This window comes from Pelodiscus sinensis, chromosome 26 (assembly GCF_052426305.1).
Source record: "Pelodiscus sinensis isolate ZL-2025 chromosome 26, ASM5242630v1, whole genome shotgun sequence".
NCBI lineage: Eukaryota > Metazoa > Chordata > Testudines > Trionychidae > Pelodiscus > Pelodiscus sinensis.
In genome coordinates this window covers 11600448-11622888 of record NC_143077.1, presented here as the reverse complement: position 1 = coordinate 11622888, position 22441 = coordinate 11600448, and the positions used below count along the sequence as shown (strand labels likewise).

Sequence of the window (22441 nt, the reverse complement as noted above, 5' to 3'; positions counted from 1 at the left end):
AGATGCGGAGGGGGGAACAGTGGGCGGAAGGCCCTTGGGTGATGAACGTGGTTTCACTCTCTGAAACGACTTGCAGCCTAGTCCACTACCTGCTTGCTAAGATGTGTTTACAAACTAGCCCGGGGTGGGCAAGATGCAGCCCACCAAGCCATCGGATCCGGCCCGCGGCCCTGGTCAATTGAGAAGTCTCCTCCTCCCACCAGGGGCGCACCGCACCTAGCGGGGCCCCTTCTTCCCAGGGCCCCATCCTTTCTGGGGGCATAGCCAGCCAACAACTATTATCCACAATTTGTAAAGTGGGCCCCCTGCAAAAATTATTGCCCACCCCTGAACTAGCCCAAAGGTGGGGTTTTATTTGCTACAGTCCTCATGTGCTAGCTTATGTGAAATCATAAGCAGGTGCTGGTGGGAAGATTCAGACTGTGCTAACAACTGCCTTTGAGGGGAACAGATCCTGTTGCCATTGTTTGGGTGTAAACCTCCACTGCTGGCAGGCCTTGAGGCTCATGTGTGTACTTGAGCGAGCATAAATTACACACACGCACAAATGTCCCCTGTGGCATTTTACAGGCACGTGTCTGACAGTTCGGAATACCCAGGCTGAGCTTTCCTTGCAATCTGCTTCACCCTTCCCACACACCTGAGAGCTTTTGCTAAGATGCCCAGGCTTAGGAGCGGCAGGTGTGCTTTTCTTCCCACAGGTCAGTCATAAAACAAGCATGAGAAGGGCGTATTTACACCATAATCCGTCTCAAAACCTGGAAGAGAAGAAAAGCCACATTCTCAGGCTTTCAGAAAAAGAAGAAACAGCTGCAGAGTTGTAGGAACTCTTTGTCCCTTTACAGCAGATTGAAAAAAGCCACAGAAACCTACCAGCAACACAAGTTTTCCCTAATGTGCCTGACTGGCTACTTCCCCTCCAGCCTAGGCCCGTTGAGCAGGTGCTACTGGGGGGCCGGCCATTCCTTTATAACACTCTGTACAATCACCTAACGTGTTCAGATACAAATCCCCCCCTCCCAATAGCATGAAGCAAACGGAGGGTTTTGACCTACCCCTTTCTACTCTCACACCTGGCAAAGGTGGTCTCACAGGCATGAACTATGGTAACTATTACAGTTGTGCTAGCAACAGCCCTATTCTCTCCAGTGACTTCTCACAAGTTATATCCCTGTCCAACTTCCTCCCAGCCTCACCTTTGTGTAAAGTCAGTAGCATTACACATGCTGAATATATAGAAACATTATCTACTCTCCCCACCCATTTCACTCACAATGGGTTCTTTCCTTCATGGCCAGCACACTGGAGCCTAGGGAACATGGGAAGGATAGTGTAGCCACAGGATCCAGAGAGAATGCTCAGAACCAAGGCAGGTGTTTTGTTGCATAACTGCTTGTCCACAACAGGTGCAGCTGGAATGTGATTCTGACAATTGCTAATTTAAGCCACACTCATTTGTTTTTTGTATGGAGAGGGTTTGATTTGCTTTCTTGGGCTTGGTTGACAGCTTATGTTGGTAAAAATACCTCTGAGCACACTGCTGTACCGACCAAACTCCCAGGCTGTGTCTACACTGGTGTGATCTTGCGCAAAAGCGGCTGTTCTTGTGCAAAAACTTGCCACCTGTCTACACTGGACGCGTGTTATTGCGCAAGTAAACTGACATTCTAATGTATGAAATCAGGGCTTCTTGCACCAGAACTCTGATGCTCCTGCTCAGGAATAAGCCCTTTTGTGCAACTGTTCTTGCGCAAGAGGCCAGTGTAGACAGGCAACATGAATTTCTTGCGCAAGAAAGCCCTATGGTTAAAATGGCCATCAGAGCTTTCTTGCGCAAGAGAGCGCCTACACTGGCATGGATGCTCTTGCGCAAAAGCACATGCCAGTGTAGACGCTCTCTTCTGGAAGAATTTTTGCAGAAGAACTCTTCTGCAAAAGAGTTTTTGCATGAGAACATGCCAGTGTAGACATAGCCCTAGAGTAGACAGCACTCTGCTGGCAGGAGGGCTTCTCCTGTTGACAAAGCTACAGCCTCTTTGGGAGGGACTCCTTTCAGCCTAGATAGTGCTTCACCGAAGTGCTACAGGTGATGCTGCAGCATTTTAAATGCAGACAATCCCTTGGTCAGGCACCTGCTCACAAGAGGGACTCTGATGATTGATTTGCATAATGAAGCAGATGCTTCGGATTTTGCTCACATTGGCTGTGGCACAAGATGCTGCTGCATTTTAATCAGAAATCATTTGTTTTCAGGAAGGTCCACAACAGGTGCAGCTGAAAGGGATGGTCTTCTGAATTTTGCCATGAAATGAATCTTTCCAAGGCTCTGCTAGTCCTGCAGTCTTCGTTCTGATTATGAGTTTTTTTCCAGAATGCTCTTCAGAAATGAGATTTTCTTTAAGCAGGGATGTTACTCCCTTTTGGTTTAATTTTTTCCAAGCATGGGAGCTCAGACACTTTCCAGCAAAGCCACAGGTTTCTTTAAGAAACTCAGATTTGGTGCCCAGAATCACTGGTCAGTTTTGAAAATCTGCTCCAAACTCTCTAAATCAAAGCAGGAAATAAAATATCCAGTCATTTGGAGGCTTGTTTATATTTTTACCCCCATCCAAAAAAAAAAAAAGCAGCATTTCTGGGGAAAAAAACCTGCTTTATTTTACGGGGAGAACTGTCAGGTAGTTTAGGTTAAAACCCAACATTTGAGTTTTATTTTGTTTTAAAAAGCTTTTTTGATGTTTGTTTATTTAGGTATTGGTAATAATGGCTCTTTTAGGGGCTTAATCTTTCCCCTGCATTGTGTGAAATCCAACCATTGCTGCACCTGAGACACAAGAAGTCAAAGCAAGTCTCCTTGTGTCCAAATGGAAATGCAATCATGAAGAAAAATCCTGGCATTTAATGACTCTGAAGCATTCTGACAACACAGGGAAGGGCATCATATTTATTCATTCCTATGTGGTTTGACATAATAAATTGCTTGTTTTGTAATTAAAGAGTTAAATGTGGAGGGTTCAGTGCAGGACTGGAGCAGAAGGCAGCAGGATTGCTGGGAGTTGAAATAAGACTGCTGATGAGAAATGGCTGCCTGCAGCCAGGTACGGTACTGTGCCCCAAGGGGTGATCACCTGTCCATGTGTGATAGGCACCAGGCAGAGAGGAGCCTGGGCAAACAGGGCTTGGCTCTAGGTAATTCACAGGGAAAATAAGGAAATAGCTTGAAAAAAAACAAGAGGCACAGGTGTGAGCTAACCTGATTCTATAGAAACACTGGACACAGCAGGTTCTCCAGGTGCCAGCAGGCAAGGGAACAATGTTCTGAGAGAAAGGCTATAAAAAGTAAAATCCACTTGCCATGGCATCCTATCTGTTCCACCGAGAGGCCAACTGCAGTGAGAAAAACCTGCTGCTATGTCCAGAGAGCTAGTTCCAATCTGGAACAAAAATCCCTCTGAAATCACTACAGACTCTGCCCAGGGTCCAGCCAGTATCTGGGAGACAGAACAAAGATCAGCCTGTTCCCTTGTGAGGTGAGGGTCTGCACGGCTGAAAGGGGCCGGAACGCTGCTCCCATTCAAATCCACAGACGGGGCCCTGCCAGCTGCGCCGGCTTTGGTGCCCAGATTCTTGATGTGGAGTCTGGGAGTCCAAGGAGGGGGAAGAGTCCAGAGCGGATGGAACAAGCTGGAGAGGAAGTGGGAAAGCAGCCAGGCTACAGCGGGGTGGAGAGGAAGTGGGGAGGAGGCCTGCCGGAAAAGAGGGGGCTCCAGCTGCAGAGGGGGCTGGAGTTCCAGGATTCTGGGAGTGGACAGACTTTCAACATTCTTGTGATACAGTTTCAGAAAGCGGGTCTGACTGAGGCTGCTTCGGGCAACTGCCGGAGCATCTGCGGTGGGGTGATTCCATCTGTGTCTCAAATCTGAGCCCTTAGCCAGAAGGAGGCAGCAGGGGAAGGATCTGGTACAAATACAACGGGTGGTACGTATCTGATTTACATTGCAAAGTCTGCAGCTAGCCATCGATTACTGGCCTGTGTTCATTACCCTGCTGGGTACCATGGCTCCATCTGTGGTGCAAACAGGGTCTGTTTCCCTGCAATGGGCTGGGGCTGAGTCATTCCTCCTGGTCTGATGCAACCCACAGTCATAGACAGTATGCATCTCTGACTGCATGGTGTAGTGTGGTAGTAGCTTCATTGCTTGGCACCACCTTGTGGCCTGGTTGTTGCAGAGCTGTCTTACATCAGCTTGGCAAATCCTCCTATATAATTCACTTTGCGGCCCTTTGCATTTCAGGTCTGGAGGATGGACCAGTCTGTTGCTATACAGGAGACCCTGGCGGACGGAGAGACCTGCCTAATTATATCCTTTGCTCTAGCATTTCTTTGTAGATAAGTGAATGCGGAATTACCAGAGAAATCCTATCCCTTGGTACTCTGTTGCTGCGTCTCTGAGCAACTGACCATCAGTGGAGAGAGGGCCATTACCTGTAGGCCACCTGTTAATCCAAAACCTGTATGTCCCAGTCCTTTTCATGGCACACTGTGCTAATAATATTGGGCCAGTTCTAATGATCCCTAATTGAGAAAGAAGTTGTCACAGGAAAGAATTTTATCTGAAATGCCACTCATATATTACAACTCCCTGCCCAGCAGAGTGACACTGAACCGCTCTGCCCACCACCACAAGAGGTGGAAGAGTCAGTCTTTCTCACAGAGGTGAGTGACAACACGCAAGGACCCAGGACAGTGTGTAGGATCCAGGGTTGAGCTGAAATGGTACTTTAAGGAAGCTGAACACCTGGCTCCTAACTGATTCTGGGTGCAAATGAAGGCTCCTGACAGGAAATCCAGAGGCTGAGCAGACAGTGGCTGCTGCAGTAGAAGACAGGTTCAGAGAGTCAGAGCTCAGCATCCTGCCTCTCTGGCTGCTCTAGAGGACTGATATCTCTGTTGGCCGTTCCTTGACTATGAGCTGCATGTGGTACAAGGTATCCTGGCAGGTGAGGAGAGTGTGGAGAGCCGGCTTCTGGGCCTTGTGCGGACTCATGGAGAGCATGCGTAGGTGCTTGAGACAATGTCTTGTGGGACATTCATATGGGGAAGGCTGGGCTCTCTTGCTGGCAGTCTGAGCAGAAAGAATCCCAGAATTGACTGGGCCATGGAGACTGCATGACCTCCCCTCTCAACCCAAAGATGCTTTCTCCACATCGGGGTTTAGCAAGGCAGTGTGGGAAGGATGTTTGCTTGCCATTACCTATTCTGTACCTGCTTGGTCTGTAATCAGAGGAGCCTAGACTCAAGCTCTCTCTGGTACTTTTCATGGGGATCTGAAATACATTAATTTAAAATATCACCACATACTGGGTGGACTGGCAGGCATAGGGCAAGACAGGAGGTGCAGGGGCTATGCTAACAAGTGAGTGTGGTATTGGGACAGGATGGTGTAAAACCATGCTTGCAGGGAGCTCAGTGATGGTGCTGTCACAGAGATGGCATTACCCCCTGCTCTGTGCCTGCAGGCTCTTCCTGTACACTCATCGGCGAATGGCTATAACTGCTGAGGATGTCTGCCTGGAGAGAATCGTGCCCATTACAGAAGGATTTGCAGTAGAAGAAGGTAGAGCTGTCGTCTGCATCCTTCGCTCGCTTCCTGGAAGGTGGTTGCTTCTGCTCCTCAGAGATGAATCAGTTGCCGTCTTTTCTTGTGGGTGGGCAAAGAGAGGATCTATGTGTGGAACAGAATCTCGATTTTGTTGAGCTGCAGCCTGAAATCGATCACCTTTTGCCTTGTTTTGCTATAACTTTGAAACAGCTGAAGCCAATGTAATTAATTAACATTGTCAAGAAAACAGGCTGCATTGGACCCCAGGGGACCCAGATTAGCTCCTCTACCCAAAGCTCTATTCATGGCCTTCTATCCTTTCTGATTTCTTCTGCATCCCTTTATATTGGGCTGTCTGAGTTACTTATGAAGTATTAGCCTTACACTACTTGCCAGGTTTTCTAATAGAACTGCTTTTCTCTTTTGGTAGTTACACCTGACAATGACCGTTATATCATTGGTGAGTCTCTTCTGTTGCTATGATTACCACAAGGTACAAGAAAAATTCTCATATACTCAAGTTACAGACTCTGTATGAACCATTATTCAGCTTTTTTTGTGTGTGATGTTTGGCCAGGGTTGTTTATGGAATGTCTGTGGCTGAGCTGTTCCGAACCGGACACACTTAATGCAAGGATGGAGTCTTGTCTTGCTACTATTGAATAGCTTATAAATCTTCACATTATTACTAGTTAACCAGTATGGTTTTTAAGAGTCCCACTTCAAACCAGTTGTTTGGCTGAATGATTCCAGATTGTTGCAAAAAAACCCAAATCAAACAAAAACAACAAAATAACCCCAGACTATTGCCCTAGCTTTCACTGGAGTTTCAACTAGATATGTTATTTTTTATTTAAATTATAAAAGTCCCTCCCCAAATGTGTTAAGTACAATTCAAATGCAACTGGATTCCTTTGTCTAATTTTTCAGTTAGTTTAAGTTTATAAAATGTTTTTGGATCCATTATGCTGAAAGGACTAGAGAAATATAAACAAAATTCATCCAAATTCAGGAAAATGAAAGCAGTGATGCAGCTGATTTCTTTCCTTGTAGCTAGCATGGTTTTATACTGTTTTCAGTATTGAGGATGCAGAGATATGTCCAGTGCTGACATGGCTTTTGTGTGCATGCAGCACCTGAAGTTGTGTTTAGAAATCAGGTCTCTTCCAAACTAAGGAGCATTAATTTTTCCTCTTCCTGCCATGTGTAGGTTCTGATGTGACTGTGCAGATAAGCTCAGAAGATGGTCAGCTGGTGGTGCAGTTGCCATTTGGTTCCCACACACGCATGTTCCTACAGGAGATCAGCAAGTGCCTCCCAGGTACAACCCTCTGTCATATACACGTTGAACTTAATCCACCAGTTGGTACAGATGTTGCAGACCAAGGAGGAAGTCTAGTTTAGGAGTTGGTGAATGTTCTGTGCTTTCTCTTATCATAAGAGGAATGTCAATTCTAGTGTACCTGCTGCTGCCACTTACATGTATACAGCTACCTTACTGATGTACTAAACTTCAAAGGCCATAATTTCTATCCACCACTAGATGGCTCCATAGAGATGTTCTGAGCTTTGCCTCAGTAGCAAGTAAGGGTAGTATTTGCATTGCAATTTTGCTTAGCTGTTCCATTCATGGGCAGGGAAGTAAAATGTAGCCTAAAAACTATCCTCCAGAAACTAAACTCGAAGTTGTGACTTGTGCTAATGCTGTAAGAGATCACAGGGAGGCAGCCACTGTTGGCTACTCCTATTCCCCGCTCTATCATCTTCCTCTTAAAAGACTAGAGCCTGATCTATTCTCAAAACTTAGGTCAACATAGCTCCAGATGTGAAAAATCCACAGGCCTAAGTGCTGTAGCTACATCAACTTAACCCCCAGTGGAGATGCAGCTAAGTCACAGAACAATGCTTCCATTGACCTAGCGATTGTCGCTTGGGGAGGAATGGAAAACCCTTTCATCATTGTAGTCTGCATCAACATTACAGGGTTATGCCTAGCTGTGCTGCTGTAGTCCCCATAGTAGAGACATGACCTAAGTTGTATCACAGCTGCCACCTTACCATGTGGGACTCTTTCCTGTTATCTGCCATGTTAGGCAGAAGGATTAGTGGTTCAATTCATTGTCCATTTTAGCCATCGGGCTTTCTTGCGCAAGAAATTAACGTTCCTGTCTACACTGGCCCTCTTGCGCAAGTATTCTTGCGCAAGAGGGCTTATGCCTGAACGGGAGCTTCAGAGTATTTGCACAAGAAGCACTGATTTTGTACATTACAAAGTCAGTGTTCTTGCACAAATACTCGCAGCCAGTGTAGACAGGCGGCAAGATTTTGCGCAAAAACAGCCGCTTTTGCGCAAAATCTTGCCATTCTAGACGCAGCCTGTGACTTATGGTTTCCACACCCCTGAATGACAGTTACGTTGACCTAAAGCTTAAGTGTGGACCAGGTCTTAGAGACAGCAGAGCACTTGTCAGCAGGCTGGTCCAAAAATGCTTCTTGGATGTGACTCTGTACGGCCTGTTTCCTCTGACCCGTTTTCCAGCCAGGATTCCCATTTTTCTTTGGGAAAAGGTTGTTACTCAGTAAATTGACACATTCATTTTAAAATTTATGTCTATACAAAGTCCTATCTCTGCAAACAGACAGGCTGGAGAGAAGTGGGAGGGAGGGAGAGTCATGCACAGAGCATGACCCTCCTGTAGTACGTTTCTGACAACTAGAAACTGCTCCCCATACTGGAGCTCATCGCGGCTGAACAATATAGCAGTGCAAGGAATTTTAAAGGGAGCAGGAAAGGTAAAATGGCAGCAAGAATGGTTTCTAGGGGTTAAATCATAGGATTCTGTGTACTGAGGTCTGCTATAGCAAGGATATTATATTATAAAAGCTAGTGTGATTTTCCAGGATATCAAGAGGCATGTTTTAAAGGTTTTTGGGACAAAAGTGTGTGACGGCTACTTGGATTAGCACTTTGAACTCTTGGCTTCCCAATTTTGTCATTGACATCAAGAGCTGTTGAACTAGACTGTAAGGTATGGATGGGCAATAATTTGAGCCAGGGGCCACTTAAAAAATGTTTGAAGTAGTTGCAGGACGTCCTGGAAGGGACAGAGCCTTGGATGAAAGGGGCAGAGCCTTTAAATAGCAGGTGTTGAAATGGCTAGTGCCTCCCCTGCAGCTCCTAGGCATCATGTTAGCTGGAGACGAGAGCTGCGAGCCCTTTCATTTCCTGCTATTTAAAGGGCTTGCTGCTCCTGGCCTTGCTGCTCGTGCATTGCCTGGGACACCCAAGGGCCCTTTCAACTGCTTCTATTTAAAGGGCTCGCACCTTCCCTGGGGATGTTGCCTGCCAGCCATAGGGAAAGTGCGAGCCTTTTAAGTAGAAGCAGTTGACTCACTTGTGCCTGGCTCCCAAGCAGCGGGAGAACATGGGGCCAGAACTGAGAGCCCTTTCAATTGCTTCTATTTAAAGGGCTTGTCTCTCCCAGGAGCCGTGTGGGGAGCCCTGGCAGGCGACCCCTGAGGCACTGGCGGGGGGGGGGAGGGGGGACCCTGGCACAAGACCCCTGAGGCACTGGCAGGGGGGGGACGACCCTGGCAGGCGACCTCTGAGGCACTGGCAGGGGGGGACGACCCTGGCACAAGACCCCTGAGGCACTGGCGGGGGGGGACGACCCTGGCACAAGACCCCTGAGGCACTGGCGGGGGGGGACGACCCTGGCACAAGACCCCTGAGGCACTGGCGGGGGGGGACGACCCTGGCAGGCGACCCCTGAGGCACTGGCTGGGGGGGGGGGAACGACCCTGGCACAAGACCCCTGAGGCACTGGCGGGGGGGGGGAACGACCCTGGCACAAGACCCCTGAGGCACTGGCGGGGGGGGGGAACGACCCTGGCACAAGACCCCTGAGGCACTGGCGGGGGGGGGGGGACGACCCTGGCACAAGACCCCTGAGGCACTGGCGGGGGGGGGGGGGACGACCCTGGCACAAGACCCCTGAGGCACTGGCGGGGGGGGACGACCCTGGCAGGCGACCCCTGAGGCACTGGCGGGGGGGGACGACCCTGGCAGGCGACCCCTGAGGCACTGGCGGGGGGGGACGACCCTGGCACAAGACCCCTGAGGCACTGGCGGGGGGGGGGAACGACCCTGGCACAAGACCCCTGAGGCACTGGCCGGGGGGGACGACCCTGGCACAAGACCCCTGAGGCACTGGCCGGGGGGGACGACCCTGGCACAAGACCCCTGAGGCACTGGCCGGGGGACGACCCTGGCACAAGACCCCTGAGGCGCTGGCGGGGGGGGGACGACCCTGGCACAAGACCCCTGAGGCGCTGGCGGGGGGGGGACGACCCTGGCACAAGACCCCTGAGGCACTGGCGGGGGGGGGACGACCCTGGCACAAGACCCCTGAGGCACTGGCGGGGGGGGGACGACCCTGGCACAAGACCCCTGAGGCGCTGGCGGGGGACAACCCTGGCACAAGACCCCTGAGGCGCTGGCGGGGGGGACGACCCTGGCACAAGACCCCTGAGGTGCTGGCGGGGGGGACGACCCTGGCACAAGACCCCTGAGGCGCTGGCGGGGGGGACGACCCTGGCACAAGACCCCTGAGGCGCTGGCGGGGGGGACGACCCTGGCACAAGACCCCTGAGGCGCTGGGGGGGAGGGGCAGCGCGGGGAGCCTGGCACGAGACCCCTGAGGCGCTGGGGGGGAGGGGCAGCGCGGGGAGCCTGGCACGAGACCCCTGAGGCGCTGGGGGGGGGGAGGGGCAGCGCGGGGAGCCTGGCACGAGACCCCTGAGGCGCTGGCGGGGGGGCATGTGGGGACCCTGGCACGAGTCCCCTGAGGCGCTGGGGGGGGGGAGGGGCAGCGCGGGGAGCCTGGCACGAGACCCCTGAGGCGCTGGCTGGGCCGGGCGCCCGGCGCAGGGGCTAGTCCCTGCTCCCCGCCGGGGCGCAGCCGGGCTGAGGTCGCTCTCAACTGGCTGCGCGGTGCCAGGCCCCCGCCCCCAGGGTTCACCTGCGAGGGTCCGAACCCCGGAGGCCGCCGCCAGCCCAGCAGGGACGGGTTCGGCTACCCCGCAGCCTAGTACAGCCACGGCCCAGCCCCAGGGCGCGAGAAAATGGCGGGCAGCTTCGGGAGAAGGGGCGGTGCTTGGTGACTGGAGTAGGCGGGGCCCTGAAGCGGTGTGCGATGAGCGCAGATGCACGGCCTAACAGGAGGAGGGGGAGGGACTTGGCGAATTCAGGGGGCGTGGCCTGGGGCGGGGAGTTGGCGAATTCAGGGGGCGTGGCCTGGGGCGGGGACTCGGCGAATTCAGGAGGCGTGGCCTGGGCGGGGACTTGGCAAATACGGGGGGCGTGGCCTGGGGCGGGGACTCGGCGAATTCCGGGGGCGTGGTGGTCTGGAAAGGGGCGGAGCTCGGCGATTGCAGGGGGCGTGGCCCAGGGAGGGGCTCGGCGAGTGGAGGGGCGTAGCCCGGGGAATGCTCGGCGAGTGCAGGGGGCGGGGCCCGGCGGAGGTAGCCCTGCCCGGCGCGGGCGGGCTGGCCGGCCTGGAGGAGGCTGAGGTGAGGGCCATGTCCGCGGCCGGGTGGCATCGCGAAGGTAGGCGCCGGCGCCGGGGTCGTGCCGGGTGCGGGTGCCCCGGGGGTGGCCGGGCTGGAGGCGGAGACGGAGCCGGCCAGGAGGGGGAAGGGGAGTGACGGAGGGGGGGGGCGGAGTGCTGGGGGGCAGTGCTGCCTGGGACAGAGCGGTCCTGGGCTTTGTGAACACTGCAATCCTTGCTCCCTTCTCCCCCCCCCCCCCCAGCCCTCTACCCCTGACCCTCAGTGTTAGTGGGGCCCCTCTTCCCTTCTCATCTCAAACAAGTGTGTGGTGTTGCTGTGAGTTCTGCCTGGCACCCCACTTCAGAAGCAGCTGGACCAGGAAAGGGGTCCCTATATAAACAGCTGTGATGCTCTACACCAGAGGTAGCTGCATCTTGGTCCTGCCGGGAGAGGCAACTCCCCTATAAACAGCACGGCTGTGCCTACACTGGTGGATTCTTGCGCAAGAACGGCCGTTCTTGAGCAAGAACCCACAGAGTGTCCACACTGCCCGCCCGCTCTTGCGGAAGATTTACAGTATGGCGTGGTAAGAGAGGGCTTCTTGCGCAAGAACTATGCTCTTTTTTTTTTTTTTTTTTACAAGTGTAAGCCTTCTTGCGCAACAGCTTTTGCACAAGAGGGCAGTGTGGACGTGCAGCAGGGGTTTCTTGCACAAGAAAGCCCTATGGCTAAAATGGCCATCAGACCTTTCTTGTGCAAGAGAATGTCCACAGTGCCGTGGATGCTCTTGTGCAAAAGCACATCTCACACATGGCAGTGTGGATGTGTTCTTGCACAAGATGTTCTTGTGCAAGAACCAGCCAGTGTAGACATAGCCCAATTGTGGCTGCTACTGAGTGCAGGGGAAGCATTCCTTTGCAACACCTGCTGTACCCTTCTCACAAGTGTCTGCCTCTGTGTGCTGGATGAAGCAATCCCCATCAAGGGTTTGAGGAGCCTTCAGCAGGGAAGGTGCTAGTTTATTGTATCTTTATAATGTATTATTAAAATGCACTAGCATAGAGACTGCTCTGAGCATGAAGATAAATGTGATTAATGATTCATAGATCATTGTTATAAGGCGGATATACACATTTCATTCTGAAATTGAATTAAGCAATATTGCACTGCTAGCATGTTTGAAAATTCCTGGGGTCGGGAAGAAATTTTCCTCCAGGGTAGATTGTCAGAGACCCTGGAGGTTTTTCGCCTTCCTCTGTAGCATGGGGCGCAGATCACAGCTGGAGGACTCTCTGCATCTTGGGACCTTCAAAGTATTTGAAGGCTTCAATGTCGGAGATATAGGTGAGAGGATTATTCTAAGAGGGGTGGGTGAGATTCTGTGGCCTGCACTGTGCAGGGGGTCAGACTAGATGATCATAATGGTCCCTTCTGACCTTAAAGTCTATGAATCTATCTTATTAAAGAGCCTGCCGATGAAGTGAATTACTACTTGAAAAAAAAGTTAGCCTTCTGAAATTCAAACTATTGTATTGGCTGTAAAATATTCGAAACTGTGGTTCTCTGAGCTGCTGTCATAGCCAATGTGTGCGGTGATTGCACAAAAATCTGACATGCAGTCAGCCAGATCTTGCACTGTTGAATAATGAGAAATGAAAACCTCTGTCTGAGAGTGTAATATGCTCCAAACATGAGACATTTGTTCTCATGTTATAAGATGCATGGAATGCTCTTTTATCCTTTCCTTATCGGAGCCTATCCCTGATGGATGTTTTTATTTCCTTGGTTGTAAATGTGTTACCTCTGACTGACATTAACTCCTAAACCTGTGTACAGTTTCAGAAATTATTCTGACATTTAGAATGGGAAGCCCTGGTTCAGCATGGATAGAAATGGTAGGGTGTCCTGTTATGTGTAGCGATGCCCTTAGTCTTCCAGGTATGTGTACAGTACCTATCACTGCATTGCGTAGGTCTCGGTGCCTAGCCAGACATCTAACATAGGTGCCTTGACTTCCTGTGTGTCAGTTGGAACACATTCCTATATACACAGTTGCTGGACGGCCTGCTCTTTGGACCCAGGATTTGAATTTCCGTTGGGTTACAGATAAAATACATTTAGTTTTCCTAAAACCTTGTAGATGTGTTTACACAATAAAAGTACCATTGTCTGGAAAGATTTCTGTGGGTGCAGAAATCAAGCAGCAGAGTAACAGGCTCACGTAGGTCATCACAGAAGTACTTCTGCAGAATTAGTAAAGGAACCACTTTTAGCGCAAGGCATTGCTCCGTCTATTGCTTAAATGAGATGTAAAACCTTCAGAGTGCCTCCTTCGATTAGTATCAAAACTTGAAATAAAGCCTGTGACTTACCGGCCAGATGCAGTTTCACCTCAGTTAGCACAGTATTTCAGTGTACTTGAGATTTGTCTAAAATATAGACTCTTAAAATAGTAGTGCACATTCCGACGAGGCAGTGGATGGGAGTTACAGGCTCTGTGCGAAGTGGTGGAGACTATCTTTTGAAAATGTCACTGCAGGGAATTAGATAACTGTGTGACTTTTATAGTGCCGTGGTTATGCTGTGTTTATGGTAGGCATTGTGAAATACAGCTGAATAAAACCTGTCAGTGTTAATTCATACTTAAGTGTAACTGTAAAGAAGGGGACTGGATTTGTGCAAATTGGCTCTTGGTATAAAGCTATCTTGGAAAAGAGTGGGCTTTTAAAACAAGCAAAAAAGTGACCAACATCACTGCCAGTTCCGCTATCTCATTCTTTTAGCAACACAACTCCTTAAGAGCAGACACCTTTGGAGATGCCTTTTGACAAAGATTGAGGCCAGGCTTATGTTTGAAAGGTTTTGCCAACAGAATGTGTTGATATACTGGCCCCTTGGTTTTTAAACTACAGGTCACAGCCCAGTACTGGGGCGTGGAATGTCAGGCACTGGATCTCCTTGCTTCAGGAGGATCAGGTGACGAGTAGGGGCACTAAGGCAGCTCCTGCTAGTCCTGGCACGGCAGACTGCACAGCATCCCAGAAAGAGCCAGCAGCAGGCCCGCACAGGACTCCACATATTGCCCCTGCCCTGAGCACTAGCTCTGCGCTCCCATTGGCAGGGAACCTGTCACTGTCTTTTTCTTGGGCACATCATGGTCTGCAGTGCCAGGAGATGCAGGAAGCTGCCTTAGCACCCCCGCTGACCAGGAGCCGCTCAAGGTACGCCCCTCTTGCCCCAGCTCTGACTCCCCCTGTCCAAAGTCAGAGCCCTCTTCTACACCTAAGGCTCTCATTTTTAGCCCCACCCCAGAACCAACACTCGAGTCAAATTATGTTGGGTTGCCAGTATCAACAATTTTCTTCAACTGGTCATGAAAAAAAAGTTTGAAAACCACTGTACTAGACCAAATTTGGAGGTTCCCCCTTTTTTCTCCACTCCTCTAAGGAAGTGGGTTTTGTCCATGAAATCTCATGTTACGATATATATATTTTTGTTAGTCTCTAATTTGCTACAGGACAACAAAGTGTTTCTAGTGTGGATGCAGCTTTTATTGGTACGACTTTGTTTTTGCCAGTATAGCTCCTTTTGCAGGTATAACTGCATCTACACTGGTGGCTTTTGTGATGAGTATAGCTGTGCTGGCAAATCCTACCTTCTCAGCATAGACCTGGCTGTAGAGGTGGTGGTTAGTTCTTGAACTCTTTACCCTTCAGTATCTCTCCTTTGAGGTTATGGGTTTCTCTTTTCCCAAGGATCCTGTTTGAAGTGATCCAGATTACTGTTGTCACTAACAGAAATAAGATTTATTAAAAGATAAACATCATTATTTTAATTCAATTTTCTCTAATACATTTAGGTTGAACGCATCTCAGAAGCAAAACTAAATACGGCTTTCTATTTTTCTTGTGTTACAGCTAAGCAAATAATAATTCTCTCTGAACATGTTCTGGTCAGTCTATAAACATTGTCCTATCCTGATACCGTCTCTAAGGATGTTAAATTACAGGTAATTTACTAGTTGAGTAGTCGATGGAATTTTTATTGACTACTTGACAGGCACTTCTGCATGCGGCCCAGGACCAGTGGAAAGTCCTGCTGACTCTGGGCTGTAGGTTGCTATGCCAGCTTTGAAGTGTGGAAGTGCACTCATGGAGCCTGGGATCAGTGGGGGACTCAGAGTCCCCCGCTGATCCCAGACTCCATGTTGTGCTACCGTTTTGAAATGCCACACGGAGCATGGAGTCAGTTGAGGATTCACCAGCTGACTACGGATTCCACGCGGCATTTCTTCAGAACGCGGGGGGACTTCCCAGCTGATCCCAGTTCCGAAGAAATGCCGCATGGAGCCTGAGATCAGCTGGAGAGTCCCCAGCTGATCCTGGGCTCCGCATGTGGCACTGACCTTTGAAATACCCCATCTCCCTCTCCCCCCTTGCTGCCTCTGATAGCAGCAGCAAGGGGGGGGGGGGGATTGACTGACAAGTATTTGTTTATTGGATAGTAGACTAGTCTAACTTCTTTAAACATCTCCCTTGCTTTGTCCTAGATTCTCTGGGCAAGTACCTGTAGTTGGGTCAGCTTTCATATTCATAGGTGCCTCTCCTGGTCATTTTTGAATCACAGGTGTTAGAGTCTATGAAGCCATTGGAGTGAGGTGTCCTTAACATTTACGCAAGAGGTTTATCATCAGGACTTCTGGGTAGGAGACTGGCAAAATGACTATTTGCTCCTAGTGATAAGGTGGATGAGATAATATCTTGTATTGAACCAACTTCTGTTGGTGAGACACACAAACTCTTGAGTGGCATAGAGCTCTTCCTCTGATCTGGGAAATATATTCCTAGTGCTACATGTAAATACAAGATTGAATAGTCTAGAGGAGTAGCAGCACATACTCTGTGGCAATGGTCACCAACCAGTAGATCGGGATCTACTGGTAAATCTTGGAGCCTCTGACGTGATTCTGACTGGTTTGGGCTGGGAGGCTATCAAGTGCTTGCACTTCCAGTTGCCTCTCCCCTTCTGCTATGCTGCTCTTTGCCCTCTGTTTTAGAGCTGCCCACCAGCGGAAGCTTCTTGCTGGCTGTGCAGGGAGGGGGAGGTTGTGGAGCAGGGGCACTGACGTCAGGGTACCTCATTCCCCCCACCCCTTTGCTGGCAGCTGCTCCTATGTTTGAGCATGCTTAATATACTTAAAGGGCAATGTGAATCTGTCCCACAAACCCACTCTTTCAGACTCACTTCACACATACTTGTGGTGTTACTACTTCTTTCAAAAAGGAGGACACTGGTGATTGGGAAAGGAGAGGGAGGGCACTGGCTAAACAGGAAGAGCTGGGCCAGGATAACCCTGTTCTGCCCTAGGCCCCACCTCTCCCTGCTCCTGCTCTACCTCCTCCTACCAGCTCAGGCAGCCCGGAGGACTAGCAGGCCTGATGCCAGCAGAAGGAGTTTGCACTGCACACCTCCCACCCCCTGCACTCACTGGCAGCAGTGGCGGGGAAGGCGAAGGTTAGGCCTCTCCATCTGTGCGGCCCTGGGAGAGGGGCAGGACCATCCTAGCACTCCCTGGAAGTAGCGCTGCTGGAGCCGCCTTCCTAAACCTGCTTCCACTGCTGCTGCCGGTGTGAGGGGGAAAAAGTGTGGATTCCTGCTGCCAGTGATAGCCCTCCAGTCTGCTAGTCCTTTTGTTGGCTGCTGTCTGGCCCCCTGTCTGGGAAGGGAGGGGTGGTGTGGTGTATGTGGCCTCTTGTGCATCCCTCTCAGGTTGCCTAGGTTTCAAAGTGTGGTATATTAGGTTTTTGATTGGTCAGTGCATTTCAGAATTTTTATTTCTCTTATGCTTAAATGTAATTCTTTGAGTAGTGCATGCTCCAAGTATTACCTGCTGTGGCTAGAGTAATTAGCCCTATAGTAAATTTAAAAATCTATCTATCTATCTACATTGTATCAAGGTTTTTGGTTGCGGCTGATGGTGTGCTGCTGCACATTACCACGATATTGGTGCACATAACAAAATGTATTCCCTTTTCCATCCATGTGCAGAATGCTGGCCAAGAGTTTCCTGGAATCAGGCTGCTAACAGCCTCGCAGCACAGCAGGGCTAAGGCATTCCTTGGGGAATGGGCTCTGTACCACTCCTGGAAGTGGTTGGCAAATCCCTGCATCTCTTGGAAAGGGAGGAATAGGTGGCTCTGTGCTGTCCCCCTATCCACAGGTACCAATCCTGCAACTCATTCCCCAGGGATGGGCACCGTGCCTGTGGACAGGAGGCAACAAGCAGAGCTAGCCCTTTTTCCCTCCAGGAGCCATTGCTGGACATGACAGCTGCTTTTAAGAGTGGTGCAGAGCCAGGGCAGCGGTGAGCCTGCCTCCAGCTCCACTGTGCCACCCCTCTCAGGGAGTTGCTGAGGTAAGCAGTGCCCAGCCAGAGTCCACATCCTGACCTCCTGCCACAGCCCTAAGCCAGTCCTGCACCCAAGCTCCCTCTCAGAGCCTGCACCTTGAACCTCCTCCTGCACTCCAACCTGCTGCCCCGGGCTCAGCCTAGAGCCCTTCCACACTCCAAACCCCTTGGCCCAAGACCAGAGTGTGCACCCTCCTGCATTCTAACACCCTGTCCCAGCTTGGTGGGAGTGAATGAGGATGGCAGAGAAAGGAGTGAGCAGGTGGGGCCACAGAGAAGGCACAAGGGAGGAAGTGAAACAAGGGCATTTGGGTTTGAGGTAGATCCTGGGTTGCACTTATGTTAAAAAAGTGATCTTGTGCTTAAAAAGGTTGGAGATCACTGCTCTATGGGATAATTCAAGGTGAGATGGTCTGCTAACACCCTGGCAATCATTGAACAAAAAGGGAGGCTTGCAGATAACAGATTGTTGTAATAAGTCATAAATCCCGTGTCTCCATTCTGTCCAGGACTTTTAGTATGTTGTAAATGCGTGAGTTTATGTTCCCAGGCCTGTCTTTTGGAGGTGTTGTGCAGATTCTGTTTGTGGATGAGGACTGAGGTGTCATTCATAGAATGACTGCTCTGTGAAAAGTGTGTACCCACAGAGGACATGGTGTTTGACTTTTTTCAGAATGGGATCTCCCCTCAGGTGGGTTACAGTTATGCAGTGGTATCCTGTATGGATTCCAATGTGAGGTGGTAGGTCACCCTTTAGGGTGTGTGATTGGAGAGGGTTTTGTGTCTGTATCGAAACAGGTTCTCTGGGGGCATTTGAGTGGACTGTTTTATGATGCAATCTATTCTCTGGTGGATTGTTCTTGCTTAGTAAAGGTGGCTTTGAGTGCATTAAGGTGTGTATCCCAAGATGTATTTCTCTTCAGAGCACGTTCCCTGGTTTCAGCATGCCTGCAGAGAACAGATTTCTTGGTATGTTTTGGGTGGTTACTGGATCTATGAAGAGAGATGTGGTGATCCAATGGTTTCTTGTACATAGTTGTCTATAAAGTACCATTGTTGAAGCCGATTGTGCTGGCCAGGAAGTTGAGGCTAGTGTGGAAGTGCTCCAGAGAGAGTTGTGGTGGAAATCTAGGTGGGAGTTTGTCATCTGTCCAGAAGATGAAAATATAATTGATATATATCACTGGCTGTCCAGATTAGTCTCCTAATTACTCTGGGAGTGTATTTCCCTTACCCCAACCTTCTTGTCTCCAGTGCTGGTATGTCAAAAGTCCAGGCAATTTCCTTTAGAGAAATCTGATGATCAGCTAGCGATCTGAACCATTATTCCCTCTACAGAAATTCTCATGATCTTAGGCTGAATACACTGTTGCCTGGTGTGAACAGGTGTACTTTGGCAGGACACTACTGGGAGTATCTAGTTCAGGAAGAACTGCTTAGAGACAAGGCTATCACAGCACAAGTTTGGTGGCTCTCTGCTATAAACATGCATCACTTCAACCCTGAGGAGAACTTCTGTTCCACCACACTGGCTAACAAGAAGTTATACAAGCAGTAGTCTCAGACACTCCAGTTCCCCTGTATCACTACTGGTAGCATTTTTTATACAGAGGAGTGGTTATGAAAACTAATGTAATCAAATAAGATTCTTCCACTCCCTAAGGACCAGCCACATGCCTAGGTCAATATGTACAGGCAGTCCCCGACTTACGCGGATCCAACTTACATCGGATCCGCACATACGAATGGGGCTTTCTCGCCCCGGAGCTCACAGGCAGCGGTCAGCCACCTCGACCTCCGGGGCGAGAAAAGCTGCTCCCGGTGCCCCTGGTCTGCTGGGGACCATCTCCAGCAGACCAGGGGCATCAGGAGCAAAGCCGCAGCCCCGGCGGGTTTGCTCGCGGTGCCCCTGGTCTGCTGGAGACGGTCCCCAGCAGACCAGGGGCACCGGGAGCAAAGCGGTCCCGCGTCAGAGCAAAGCCTCAGAGGCGAGGCACCCCCCGCTGCTGCTTTGCTCCCTGTGTCCCTGGTCTGCTGGGGGGGAGGGGGCGCAGCTAGTGTGCCCCCCCCCAGCAGACCAGGCTTTTCTTGTGGACCCTGGGGCAGAGCAGCTGGGGCTCTGCCGATTGGTCCCGCAGCGCTGCTCTGGGCACTACTGGACCAACCCAGCAGCACCCCAGCTGCTCTGCCCCAGGCGTCCTGATTCAGCCGCTGCTGGTCAGTTTCAGCACTGGCTGAATCAGGACTCCTGGGGCAGAGCAGCTGGGGTGCTGCTGGGTTGGTCCAGTAGCGCCAGGAGCGGTGCTACTGGAGCAACCCAGCAGCACCCCAGCTGCTCTGCCCCAGACGTCCCCAAGTCAGCCGTTGCTGAAACTGACCAGCGCTGACTACAGGAAGCCCGAGGCACAGTTGCTCTGCCCCGGGCTTCCTGGAATCAGCTGCTGATCAGTTTCAGCAGCAGCTGACTTGGGGTTCTTAAGTTGAATCTGTATGTAAGTCAGAACTGGCGGTCAGTTTCAGCAGCGGCTGAATCTGGACGCCAGTTCCGACTTACATACAGATTCAACTTAAGAACAAACCTACAGTCCCTATCTTCTACGTAACCCGGGGACTGCCTGTAACTCAGATCCTATCCAAAAATCTCACTGTTGTCAATCCTTGTGTGTAAAATCTAATGGCTTATTCCTAAAGAAATAGAGGTGAGTTAAAATTGTTAAAGGAATCCAATACGTACTGGTTGGACCTTGCTGGTCTGGCTCCTTTGGGACCTGACTGATCCTGGATGAGGATTTTGCTGGACCAGGGAGGTCATTTCTGGCCCCTTTCCACCAGCCCTGGCCTAGCCTATTGGCTTCCTAGCTGACTCCCCACCTGTTGCCGGCCCTACTGCCCTGCCGGCCCCCCTGAAGTTTGCTAAGTGATTTGAAAAGGAAAAGCACCATGTCACCAGGGAGCTTCTCTTCCCCCCCCATCCCCCCAGGTCTACCATCTACCTCGTGCACTCCATCCTGGGCTGTAGTCAAGCCTCTACCCTAGGGGCTGATCAGCTGCTCAGCCAGAACTAGTCATACACCCCTGGTAGGTGGACCCAGGCCCACCCTACTCCACCAGGTCCTGGCCCAGGACCCTGTGAGCAGCAAGAGGACTTACCACTCCCTTGGCGGGGAATCCATCTGAAACATGCCAAGGATTCAGTAGGCCCTCTCTGGGCCACTTCCTACCTGATCTGGCAGGATAGCGTCCCACGTGCTCGCAGAGTCCACTACGTCCCTGGGGGCTGCTTCTCCCTCATAGACTGCAGGAGTGACGTCCCAACTGGCGCTCAAGTCTCTGCTGTCTTCCCTCCGATCGGCTAGCTGGTGCTGGTCAGAAGCTCTCGTCTGAGGTCCTTTCCCTCCAGCAGTCAGCCCAGATTGAGTCTACCTCCAGGCTTTTATACCTGGGCTACAGTCTGACTATGCCCAGCAGGGTTGTGGGGTCAGGGCTTCTTCAGCCAGGTGGGCCTGATTAGGCTCAGCCTTCACAGTGCGGGGAGAGGGGGGGGGGGGAGGGAGGTGGCTGGTACACCTCATCACACACCACTGGTACAAACTATTGTTTTAATCACGGTGCAGTCCCTTTGCCAGAGTGGTACCAAATCAATTAAATGGAATTGCAGAGGAATGTGTGAAGCCCATAATGTGCTTGTGAATTTAACGTTGATTGGGCGATTGGTTCCCTTTTCCTCTTGGTCAGTGTAATGATCTGAGCCTGTGGGGTGGAAGGCAAAGAATAGAAGAGGAAGGATAAGGTTGCTGCTCTCTGGGGGTTCCAAATAGCTTCTGGGGCAGAAGACACTGAATTTCTGTGGTTGCTATGATTGTCCTGAGCTGTGTTCGAAAGCCGCCTTTCCCTCTGAAAATGGCTACTGGGTAGGGAGGAAAAAAAACCCAGCCCCCCCCCCTTTTTTTAATAGTAACTGGAAGGAACTTTCCTGTAATCTGACCGGTCTCGGTCATTTTGGGTGGGGATGGTGTCCCTAGTCTCTGTTTGTCAGAAGCTGGGAATGAACCACAGGTGAGGGATCATTTGATGGTTATCTGTTCTATTCATTCCTTCTGGGGCACCTGGCATTGGCCTCTGTCAGAAGACCAGATACTGGGCTAGATGAATCTTTGTTTTGACACCATATGGCCATTCTTACCTTCGTATGAAGGTGGCACAGGCAGGAACAGTCCTCTTCTCTCTCCATGTGCCAATGGTCAGATAGGTGTGTGGCACTTGTAAGCTGTTTACCCTGCCCTGTTACATGGGTGGTCACTAGGGATGTAAAATCCCATTTAAAAGATTAACTGGTTAAACTATATTTTTAACTGGTTAACTGCCTGCCGTGGCGTGCCTTAAGTGGGGGAGCCACTGGAGCAGCCCCTCTTCCCGGCATGCCCTACTGGGCTGGAACAATCCTCTACCTGCAGGGCCTGGCACTAGTTAACCGGTAAGGGGGACCCTCATCAGATGACCAATTACCCATTTACATCCTTAGTAGCCACCAGGATTCTTTCAGAACTCTGTTTCTTCAGCCTATTTCTCCGTTGTAAATCTTTACACTCACAGGTGTCCTTCTGCATTTCATAGTGGATATCCAACAGCTTTGTCAGTGTTTTAAGATTTCATAAATTGGGGGCTGAGGTTTTTTTTTTTTTTTCTTCTGTGATCTCAAGCTGCCAGCCATGGAGGCACATGTTTAGAGGTTTGCAGTGACTTTTAGGAAAAGGGTCAGCCCCAACTAATTTGACCCCTGCAGACCTGTTGGGACCCAACATACTCTTTCTCATTTGGCCCATGAGTGTATGCTGCTTCTCTTTGTGGTCAGCCTTTGATCATCCAGTTTTCTGTGACCCTC

General features: G+C 50.7%; 1 protein-coding gene across 5 annotated transcripts in view; it reads left to right on the top strand.

Moving 5' to 3' along the window:
• Nucleotides 1-3767: 3767 nt before the first annotated feature.
• Nucleotides 3768-22441, top strand: part of INPP5B (inositol polyphosphate-5-phosphatase B) — a 54247-nt gene continuing 35573 nt past the window's right edge. The window contains exons 1-6 of one of the 5 annotated variants that reach the window (XM_014579110.4): nucleotides 3768-3975; nucleotides 4293-4358; nucleotides 4977-5056; nucleotides 5518-5615; nucleotides 6031-6060; nucleotides 6811-6921. In XM_014579110.4, coding sequence (XP_014434596.3) covers nucleotides 4302-4358; nucleotides 4977-5056; nucleotides 5518-5615; nucleotides 6031-6060; nucleotides 6811-6921 — 376 coding nt within the window. In that variant the 5' untranslated portion in view covers nucleotides 3768-3975; nucleotides 4293-4301. Of the gene's footprint in view, nucleotides 3976-4292; nucleotides 4359-4976; nucleotides 5061-5517; nucleotides 5656-6030; nucleotides 6061-6810; nucleotides 6922-11055; nucleotides 11209-22441 lie in introns of those variants that run through there. The other 4 variants (XM_006134241.5, XM_006134242.4, XM_075909076.2 and 1 more) reach the window with 4 other exon arrangements.